Source organism: Indicator indicator, chromosome 18 (genome assembly GCF_027791375.1).
Source record: "Indicator indicator isolate 239-I01 chromosome 18, UM_Iind_1.1, whole genome shotgun sequence".
In the NCBI taxonomy this organism is placed as follows: Eukaryota; Metazoa; Chordata; class Aves; order Piciformes; family Indicatoridae; genus Indicator; species Indicator indicator.
The window spans coordinates 6,924,771-6,935,680 of NC_072027.1; the positions used below are offsets into that span (position 1 = coordinate 6,924,771).

A 10,910-nucleotide genomic window follows, 5' to 3' on the forward strand; every position below is an offset into this window, starting at 1 on the left:
AAGGACCGTAAGGCTTTCCTGGCTCCCTGGGCACCGCGGGGGGACGGAGGGCACATGGGGAGGGAAGGGAGGGGGGCGTCTCCGGGGGGCGCGAGGCCGCCGCGCGGCACGGGGACTCCTTTGGTTATCTGTCACTGAGCGAGGGACGGGGAGGGGGGGCCAGGGTCCTGCCCAGGGGACACCGAGCCCAGCGGTGCCAGCGCCCGCACCGCGGTGGGCCCGGGGACGCGGAGCCGAGAGCTCCGGCCTCGACGGCCGCCGGAGAGGCAGCGAAAGGGAGGCGAGGGGTACGCAATGCTGGCTGCCCCCAGCGCCTGACTGGCTGGGCGGAGACCGGTGCCGGCCCACCGGCATGCTGCTTGAGGCCCGCCCATTGGCGGAGATGCACGGCCATCTGCCAATAGAGAGCTGGCCTACCGCAGCAGCCCGGTGATTGGCACCGCCCCTCCGGCCCTATGGCGTGGCAGCGCGGGCAGCACCGGCCCGCCCACCCACCTGGCGGGTGCGGACCCAGGCCTCACGCCCAGCCCCAGCGTCCACGGCCGCTGCCGCCGGGGGCCAGCCCCGCCGCCTGCCCCCCGCCCCGCGGGGAGCGGACCCTTCCCACCCCGTCCCCTTGCACACGCCGCCGCCGCGGGCGCACCCTCCCTCCCGTTCCAATGCCGCCGCCTCCCGCCTGGAGGGGCGCAGAGCCCGCGGGGACGGCCCTGAAAGTCTCACGGTCCTGCTGTGGCGTTGCGGACATGTGCAGTACAGTGCATGGCAGTATCAGCTGAGCACAAAAACCCCTCTCCCCACCCCCCTCACCCCACAGCCGGCTAGACGTAGCCAAGACCACGTTCCAAGCTGGTCAGACATGCATGCATATTTGTGAACATTTACATAGGGCTGGCGTCCGCTCACGGAGGCTCCCAGGCATCGGCAACACGCATGCCGCGAGGGGAGGGCGGCCATCCCCCCAAGCCCCGCCGTCGCCCCCCCATCACCCTCCTCGATAATTAATCATGCAAAACAACGGCCACGCGGGAGTGCTGGAGCCGGGCGGCATGGCAGGGCATGGCAGCGGCCTCTCACTCATCACACCCCCTGGCCCGCAGGAGCGGGGGCGGGGATATGACAGTGTGGGGGAGGGGGACTGTTCACAGCTCCTCCCGCATCAGCCAGGGCAGGGCCGGGGGGTAGCACTGAAAACACACCACCAGATTATGGATAAAAATCCCCTGCTCCGGGTGCTGGGGCACCAGCCACAGCCCAACCGGCCCCTCACTGCCCACTGTCTGGGCACCGTGCCGCACCGTCCGGCCAGCAGGACAGGGGCGTGGAGCTGCTTCAATTTACAGAGAAACAACGTAAGCCGGGGGCCAGGCAGCATACCAGGGCCACCACAAGCCCATGGCGGTGGGGACGGGGCTACGGTCCCCCCAAGAGGCCTCATGCCTGCACATGGCCCTGCCCCTGGAGCTGTGCTGGCTGGGCACAGGGGAATGAAACTGGAGAGGGGCCAGGGCCGTGCCAGCACCATACTCCCATCAGGTAAAGACCCTAAGCAGTCATAACCCTCTGGGGGGCCCGAGAGCAGCCGAGGTGGGAGAGACCACGCCAGACTGTGCACAGGAGCAAGGACAGAGGCATTCCTGCCACAGCCACACCACAGGGTTGCCGGTGTCCTACCTTGGCTGCACTCCACCCACCACCTCCTCCAGCTGCCCCTGAGGCTGTCCTGGTACCCTGGCTCAGGGTGCTGCCAGCATCAAACCCACGGCGCCCTCTCCCCCCCTCCTCCCTGCGTCCTCTGTGAGCAACGCTGAGGGAAAGAGCTGCCTGCGCGCCACTGAGTCAAACAGCCACAGAACCAAAAACCTCAACAGAAAAGGAAAGGAAATGGGGGAAAAAAACCCTACCATGGGAAAAGAAGTGACATAGGGAAGAATCACTAATTCCCTAGCAGAGTACAAAGACCTGGAAAGTGATGGAGCAACAGCGTCTTTGGAGCGTGGAGGGGCACGGCCACGCACCTCCCGCCTCCAGCACAACACGATTCGGGGCCCCTGGAGGGCAGCAGGCAGGCGTCCGGCCGGGTCCGTGCCCCGGCAGGGAGGAAGAGGGCTGGCCAGGAGCCCGGACTGCTCAATGCTCACCATATCCGAGGAGAGGCTTTGGGGAGGGGGGTAAGCGCAGGGTCAGGCCCTAGCAGCGGGCAGCGGCCCCCACCCCTGGCCCAGCGTCCTCATCCTCTAGCGAATTGTGCGGCACAGCACCCACCAGCCTCAGTCCGCCTCCCGCTGCACCTCCGACGCGTCCGCCCGGCAGATGGGGCACGTGCGGTTTGCCTGTGGGCAAGGAGAGACGGGCAAGTGAGCAGGCAGCCTATAGCACCAGCTGCACCCAGGCCCTCTCCTAACCCACTGCCAAGAGGTAGAAGCACCCCACAGCATGCCACATCTGGCAGTGCTCAATCCAGCCTGGCAAGCTGCTGGGTCCCTGATCTCTCTGCATCCTGTGCTGCACGGCCCTGTGTGCCTACAACACCTCAAGAAGCTGTCCCACTCCCCACAGCAGGCAGAGGCAGGGGTAGTACCTTTAACCATTTGTCGACACACTTGGCGTGGAACTCGTGGTTGCAGGGCAGGACGCGAAGAAGCTGCCGGGCCTCAAAGTCGCTGAAGCACACGACACACCTGAGAGAGGCAGCTGTCAGTACAGCCCCACTGTGCAGCCACGGTCCCTGGACCCCCACCAGCATCTGTGCCTCAGGTTTACTCACAGGGTCTGCTCGGATTGGTGGCTCTCAGGATTGAAGCGGTAAGACGGGAGGTGCTCGATATCTGCTTTGGTGAGTCCCCGTGGCTTGGCCTCCCCCAGCCTCTCAGCCAGGTTTAGCAATGCCTAGAAAGAGACACAGAGGCTGTCTCAGCTCAGCTTAGGTATGGCCCCAGCACCCCTCCAGGCTCTTCCCACCCTGGTAGAGCCCACCTTAAACCCCGCACCAATTTCCCCATCAAGTCACCACATAGAGAAGCAGAGCTGACCTCATAATTTTCCATCTCCACATCATCCACATCCAGGTCTAGGCTGATTGTGGGCCCCACAGCCGTTGGCGACACAGGAAGCATTGAGCTGAGGGGTGAGGATGGAGCAGTCAGCATGGAGCCACAAACCTCAACCTCCACCCTGACATCTCAAGGGAGGTAGAGTGACCTGTGCCAATGCCACACGACTATGCCCCCACCTTCAGTGCCACCCTTGCCCCACGTGTCCCACCCTTTACCCCCTGGTACTCACAGGAAATAGGGCAGGAAGCTCGGGTAGTATGGAGGGGGTGGTGGAGGGGGCGGTGGTGGGGGCAGCGCCTGCTGCAGCCGGTACCGCTGGGTGTTCAGCCGCCGGGGCATCATGTGGGGGTATGGCTGTGGAGAGAGATGGGGCACTCAGACCCATGCCAGCCCCATGGCATCCCCCTCAACCCTCCACAACCACCAGACAGGGACTCACCACGCCAAATGGCAGTTCTTGGTGCAGCGGGTCATGGGAGAGGTAATGCAGTGGCACAGAAGGGGACAGTGTGGGAGCGTGGTGGGATGGGGGGTACGTGAAGCCCGCAATGGGGTGCTGCTCCCCTCGCAGGTCCACATCATTATCTATCCTCTGCAGAGGCTGGAGGGAAACAGTTAGGCTGGAAGGGACGTCCCAAATTACACCACCCCCCAACCCAGCACTAGCAGAACAGAGGCACCCTAGGCATTCCCACCACCACCCCCAGCTCAGACCCATGGGAGCTGCAGGACAACACCCCAGGGTTGTCTTTGTTGGGACAATGGAGCACATCATGTCCCCAGCCTGTACCCCCACCACAACTCACCATGCGTGGGTGCTGGGCTTGGAGAGGTACAAACTGCCCCAGGGGAGCCATGTGGGGCGGCTGGTGGGGGGGCACTGGCGGTGGAGGAGGGTGCAGAATGTAATGGTCGCTGGAGATGATGGGGGGGAATGTCTGGTAGGAGACGGGAAGCTGTTGCATGGCGCATGCCTGGATCAGCTGTGGGGTAGAGAGAGAAAAATGAGGGTTAGAGACCCACTGTACTCATGGCTGTATCCATGTCCCCTCCCTAGGGCCTCCAAAACCCATTCCTCCAGAAACTTGCACTCCAGTGGGCTTGGGTACCCACATGACCCAGGTACCCATGGCCCAGGCTGTCACTAGGCATGCACTGTGGGTGTCCCCCACCATGACTCACCGGGGGCGGGAGGCAGCAGAGCGGGTAGTGCTGTCCACTGAACATCACTGAGCATGCTGGGAGCTGCTGGGTGCTGCACCCAGGGATGTGCTGGCCGGCGTGGATAGGGAAGCCTTGCGTCGTGACAGTGGTAACCGTGTAGGAGAGAGGGACAGGTCCCTGGTGCACCTGAGGACAAGATGCCGAAAACACAGTCAGGATAGGGCCCTAGCTGAGCTGTCCCCATCCTGACAGGGTGACAGCAGGGTGCTGAGCACTGGTACTGGGACACAACCACCTAGCACCTCCATTCCACAAGTATGGCCAAAGGAGCGAGGCTGAGTGAAGGCTGGGGGTGAAGTGGGTTTTGGACCCCACTTTGCTCCCTGCACACTGGCTGGCACAGCCCCAAATCCAGCACTGCTGTCATAGACAATGGTGATATGAACAACCTTATGAAGGGACTCTCTCCAGCCCCTGGGAACAAGGAACACCCTGGGCATACCCAGTACACCAGGACCCAAGGGTCTAAATGCTTGGAGGATAAGAGCACTGGCAGCCTCAGGGCTGAGTGTTGCAGCAAGCAACTGGCCAGAGGGGACCAAGGGGCATGTCTTAAAAACATCAGACAACAGCCCAGGGCCACCACAGAACATCCCTTCGAATGGGTGCTGGGGGTTGCAGCACCTACCTGGTCATGCAGATCCACCATGAATGGGTTCTGGTGGGGCGGGTGAGCAGCCGGGTGAAGCATTCGTGGTGGTGTGCTGGGGAGAGCGTAGGCGCGGGGCTCATCTACAGGGATGTGCGGCTGCTGGGGGAAGGCAGGGTGCAGCTGGGGCTCATCCTGGCCTAGCAGGGTTGCCAGAGGTCGGTCGCGTCGTCCCCACTGACGCCTGGCAGGGGGGCTGCGGGGCAACCGCAGGAGAGAAACAGAGCAGGAGTGACCCCCGGGCTAGGGGCAGCACAGCACTGTAGAGTGGCCACAGGCAGGTCAGTGCCAGCCCAGTTCCCAGGGTGAGATGCTCAGGACATGGTGCCAGGCCAAGCTCTTGGTCTGGCTGGGGAGCTCCATAATCAGCTCCTCTGTTCAACCTGAATGTGTCCCCCTGACTGCGTTCTCAGCACAAAAGGGACCCCTGCTCCCCAGGGACCCACGGGGTGGGCCAGGTGGACATGCTTCCCCCGCTACAATCTCTGCCCAAGCCTCTCAGGAGCCAGTGGCCTGACCCAGAAGGATCACAAAACCAGTCTCGTGTCCCCACACACCATGCGTGACAGGGCTCCGCATCACCCTGCACCCCGTACCTTCGCCGGAGGTGGTCAGGGCTGCTGCAGGGTCCCCCTGAGAAACGGCGCTGGTTAAAAGGGGCAGAGGGTGGCCGCCTATTCACTGCCAGTTCCCATGGTCGCATTGGTGACGTCAGGAAGCGGATGGGCACGCGGGACCTCAGGCTCCAGGCAGGGCAAGACACCAGCACCTTGGATCCTGCGAGGACAGCAGGTCATGGTACCCCAATCTCTGGAGACGCACAGAGCTGCAGAGTCCCAAACTCTCCCTGAGTCCCAGGCCTGGGCAGCACCACCCCAGCCCACTCCCCACAGCCTGCTTTGGGAGAGGGAAAGGACGAAAAGCACCAAACAAGGCCAGGGCAGCTGCTACACCTATGGTCATCCTGGGGAGGGGGAGCTTGCAGCCTGCCTGGCTTCTGGCCATGCCCCCTCAACAGTGGGGGCCCTCAACAGGCCCACCCTTCCCAGGCCCAGTCCTGCCACTTGCCCCAGTGACTGTGAACCATCCCAGTGCTGCTCCCACTGTCCCCAGACAGCTCAGCCTGCTGATCCAGGACCTAGACCTGCATCCACCCCACCTCCTCAGACTAGATGCAGCTCCAGGCACAGCAGGGCAAGGAAGAGGCTGTCCCCACTGCATGCAAGACATGACCACCGAATGAGAGAGAAGCTCTCGATTTTGTCAGAGAAGTGGTGAAGGGTTTCTTGGTGGCAACATCATCCCAGGCTACTCGTTGCCCAACTATGGGGGGGGGGGGGGGGCCGGTTCTAACCACAGGCAAGGTGTCAATGGGAACACAGCCCCATTGTCCCTCCTGCATCCAGCCTAGCTGGTGTCCCCATGCCACAGCCCCCCCTCCCACCACACAGTTGGGCCCTCAGCCCTAGCAAAGCTTGGCCCTGCAGAGGAGATATCTGCATGTGGGTCTGAACTTCCCCAGGCTCTGGTCCCCTGGTCCCAACAGAGCTTTTCCATGGCTCCATGTGTGTCAAGAGTCACAGAATCACAGGGGTTGTAAGTGACCTGTGGAAAACATCTAGTCCAACCCTCTTGCCAGAGCAGGTTGCACAGGATGGCATACAGAATGGCTTTGAATGACTGCAGAGAAGGAAACTCCACCACCTGTCCGGGCAGCCTTTTCCAGTGCTCCACCACCCTCAACCTAAAGTTCTTCCTCATGTTTAGATGAAACTTTCTATGTTCAAGTTTGTGCCCATTACCCCTTGTCCTGGCACTGGGCACCACTGAAAAAAGACTGGACCCATCCTCCTGACACCCTTTAAAGCATTTATATATAAGCATTTATAAGATCTCTCTTCTGTCTTCCCCTCTCCCAGCTAAAAAGCCCAAAGTCCCTCAGCCTTTCTTCACAGGACAGGTGTTCTAGTTCCCTAATCATCTTGTTGCCCTTTGTTGTACCCTCTTCAGCAGTTCCCTGTCCTTTTTGAACGGGGGAGCCCAGAACTGGACACTATACTCCAGACGAGGCCTCACCAGAGCAGAATAGAGGGGAAGCAGAACCTTTCTTGGACCTCCTTGCCTGTTCTAGATGCATCCCAGGACACCATTTGCCTTCTTGGCCATGAGGGTACATTGCTGGCTCCTGGTCACCCTGTTGTCCACCAGGACTCTCCATCTTTGCCCACAGAGCTGCTTTCCAGCACATCAACCCCCAACTTGTACTGAAGCATGAGGTTATTCCTCCCTATGTGCAGTACCCTACACTTGCCCTCGTTGAACTTCATAATGGTTACTCTCTGCCCAGCTCTTCAGCTTGTCCAGGTCACCATGGATGGTAGCAGAGCCTTCTGGTGTCCAACCTCTCCTAGAAAGGCCTCTCCCAGGCACCTTCCCACTGGCCCCTCTGCCAACCTCCCTCAGCCTCTACAGCCACAACATTGGCACTGCATCCCATGTGCCCCTAAATGCAACTTGCCAGCAGGCTGGTGCTGTACCCTCCCCGAGCAGCTTCTTCTTGAACCCTACCCTTTCTCCTTGATGCCCATGGCAGAGTCATTCTGAAGCTAGGAAGGGCACCCCGAGCCCAAGAAGTACTGCTCAGGCCCAGGAGGAAGCTGAGGGGGTGTCTCATCCCAGCAGGTAGGAGCTGTGATGTCATACCTGTGTGACAGGTATCACGAACCACAGTGGTAAGCCACCAGGGTAAGCCCTGTGCCACACACAAGTCTCTTCTTAACCTCACCCCCAACTACCATTCCATGTCAGAAGCTCAAAACAAATTTCTCCCCATTTTAGGGGGAAAAGGAAAGACAAAAATCTAAAAGTCAAAGGCTGAGCTTGTCGGCAGCTGCTGCTGGGGAAGAGACTGCTCAAGGACTGCTCAAGGTTTGCCCCCTACTCTGCCCAGCTGCTGAGTGCCTGGACAGTGGGCTGGGGTGCAGCAGCAGCCCAGGCTTTAAACCCAGAAGCTCTCCAAGGTGTTGCTGCTTCTAGTTTTGCATCCTCGCTCTCAGAGCACACGTGGCACAAAGGCCCCGCATGACCTGGCTAGCACCATCGGGACCAAGACACCGCAGTGATGGCCCTGGGGACTGGGAGCATCTCCGTACAAGGACACTGAAACCATGCAGGGACTTGCCGGTTCGTGGGACCCCCGGGGCTCCCAGCATGCCAGGACAACCTCCCATGCTCCAACAAGCAGATGTCCTCTACTGGCCAAGACAGTGGTGGCTGAGAGCCACGAGGCTGACACACCCCTCCAAGGCACCCATCCTCCTGTCCCAGGCGGGCACACCTGGCTCCTTCCCTCGCAGCCCTGGCTGGCAGCCAGCTGGCACCGCGGGCAGGGTCACCATGACGCCGCGGAGGCGACAGCAGCCCCCGAGCGAAGGGGACTCGGCAGCCCCTCGTTGGGGCGGGGGCCGAGGCGGCTCCCGGGCCCCACCGAGAACAAAGTTAGCAGCGCGCCAGCGCTCACGCCCGGTGCCATCTGCTCAAGCAAAACTGAGCTCCGGGGCTGCCGGGGAGCCGCCCGCTCCGCTATCGCCTCCCCGGGAGTCCTGTCACCCCGATCCTACCCGTCGCCGGCCTCGTCCTAGCACCCTGAGCTCCTCCGCAGCCCCTTCCCCGCCGTTCCCACGCTGCCGCGGCCAACTCCTCCCGGGAGTGGGATCACCGCTGGCCCAGCCACAGTCCCTTCGGCGGGCCGACCCCAAAGCCGAGCCCAGCTCTCAGGGGTCTCCAGTTCGGCAGCATAGAGAGGGGCAAGCGGCACATCCCGGAGCACCCCGATGGGTGCAGCACCTCGACGGGGCATCCCACCTTACAGCACCCCAGTGGGGCATCCAAGCCTGCAGCTCCTCTCCGCGGATTCACCGCCCGGCCGGCAGCCCACGCCCCCCGCCGCAGCACAGTCCCGCCGGTGGCGGGCCGGGCGCGGAGCTGTGGCTTTAAGAGCGGCCGCTCCGGGGCCATGTGCTCGGCGCCAAACAAAAGCAATAACAAAGGCGGTCGCCGGGCCCCGCTGCTGCCGCCGCCGCTGCCCAGAGCAGGTGTCGCCAGGGGTCCGAGGGACGGCCCCGGCCCCGCTCACGCCCCCCCAGCCCCCTCTCACTGCCCGCACTTACCTGCAGCGATGGCCTGGGCCGCCGCTCCGGTGCCGCTGCGGCGCCCCCGCCCCCTCCCGCCGCTCTTTGTTCGCCGACGCCGGGCCCGGGCCTGCCCCCCCCGCCCGCCACCGGCCCTCCCCTCCCTCCCTCCCGCCTCCCGCCCCCCGCCGGGCCGGCCCCCTCCCCGCCGCCGCTGCTTCCGGTGCCTCTTTGTTTTGCACGGCTCGGGGCGGCGGGATCGCCGCGGCGTGCCGGGGTAGCCGCCGCCAGGCCAGTGGGGAGCGGGGCGTTGCCTGCCCCTTTAAGAAGCAGCGGTGACGGCGGGACGCACCGGACCGAGTCACAACACTCGGGAGGCCCCGGGGGCGCGCGCGGCTGGCGGCGGGGGGCGGGCGGGGGGCAGCGCGGCGCGCCCCACGTGACCAGGCGTGTCACGCTCCGCAGCCATCTTGGAGGCGCGGGGCCGGGCCGCCACGCGGGGCAGTGCCCCCCCTCCCCCCCTCCCGGGGGCGGTGTCCTAGCGACGGTCTCCACGGAGAGGGGGCCCCTAGCAACGGTGCCTGGCCTGGGGGCGGCCTGGCCAGACCGAGACCTTCCCTGCCGCCACCGCGAGCGACAGCATCGGGCACCGTCTGGCCCGCCGCCCTCGAGGGGCCAGGCCCCAGTCCCGACCGCGCCGTCTCACCGCGATGGGACGGGCATTCACGGCTTCGCGGGGCCAGGCCAAGGCAGCAGCTCACCCGCGGCTCTGACAGCCTACCACCGCTCCTAGCCCACCAGGCACCGTCCCATCGGGCTTGCAGCTCCGTGAGCCGGCGGATCGCGAGGACAGCTGTACGGACAGCAGCACCGTGAGCCCGGTGGGCCATGGGGTCAGCAGCAGCACCGTGTTACCGGGCGTTCCCACCCAGCCCGCACCATGCCACCACGCTCATGCTGGCAGGTGGCTAGGAAAGCCCGGGCAAGGGGGAAGGTGAAGGCAGGAGCTCGGCTTCCTGCCACCCTCCAGCACTGGGACGGGAGGATAGAAAGAAACTGCTCCCCTCCTGCTCAGCATATAGAGCCCTCGCCCCCACCGTGAGCCTGCCAGGCACATGCAGCTCTCCCAGGGCATCTCAGTTCAAATTTCCGGGCACCAGAAAATCCTCTTTTGCTTCAGAAAAGCTTCCTGCTCTCTCCTCTGGATTAAACAAGAAGTAGGAACTTTTCGGAGCATTTCCTGCACATCTGCAGGTCAGCCGAGCGATTTGCCTGGCTGATGCTGGGAGCTACACACTGACAGGCTGTGCCACCGGCTCCCCCAGCACCCCGAGAGGCTGTGTCATTGGCAGCACCGCTCCACGCCAGTCAGAAGCAGCTCCACTAAAAGCCAGATGCTGCATCCATGCCAAACTTCCCCAGGTTACTACACACACTTGGAAATTCCCAGGTAGGCAAGCAAGCCAGCCGGCAGCCCTGATGTAATGCCTATAAACCAGCCCTCCCCCGACAGCCGAGCTTTAAAGTGCTAACAACCAAAAGGGAGCTAATTAATTTGTAGCATCACCCCTTTCAAAGAAAACCTCAGATCAGTGGCCATGATTTAACGATTCAGTAGGCTCATCGTCGGGATGAGCGGTCAGATTCCGTTTTTCCTGGTCCCAATACTGTACCCTGCTCCCTCCAGGCCACTATCAAAGGCCACCTCATCAGCTCTCACCTCTTCCCCCTCCCCCAGTCCAAGTGCACAGGAAGAACCACATCAGCTTCAAGGATGCCCCAGGACATGGTGCATCTTGGGGCAAGCTGCCACAGCTGTCAACAGCAACACAGCCAACTGCTTGTTCCCAACCT

General features: G+C 62.8%; 1 protein-coding gene across 1 annotated transcript; it reads right to left on the reverse strand.

Annotated features, from left to right (window-relative positions):
* Positions 1-2,267: 2,267 nt before the first annotated feature.
* Positions 2,268-9,525, reverse strand: RNF44 (ring finger protein 44). The gene is given in 13 exon segments (XM_054389218.1): positions 2,268-2,330; positions 2,579-2,678; positions 2,765-2,886; positions 3,030-3,117; positions 3,283-3,407; positions 3,493-3,654; positions 3,860-4,036; positions 4,236-4,403; positions 4,906-5,122; positions 5,523-5,703; positions 9,096-9,320; positions 9,323-9,474; positions 9,476-9,525. Coding segments are annotated over 13 exon segments (1,830 nt in total).
* Positions 9,526-10,910: the final 1,385 nt, after the last annotated feature.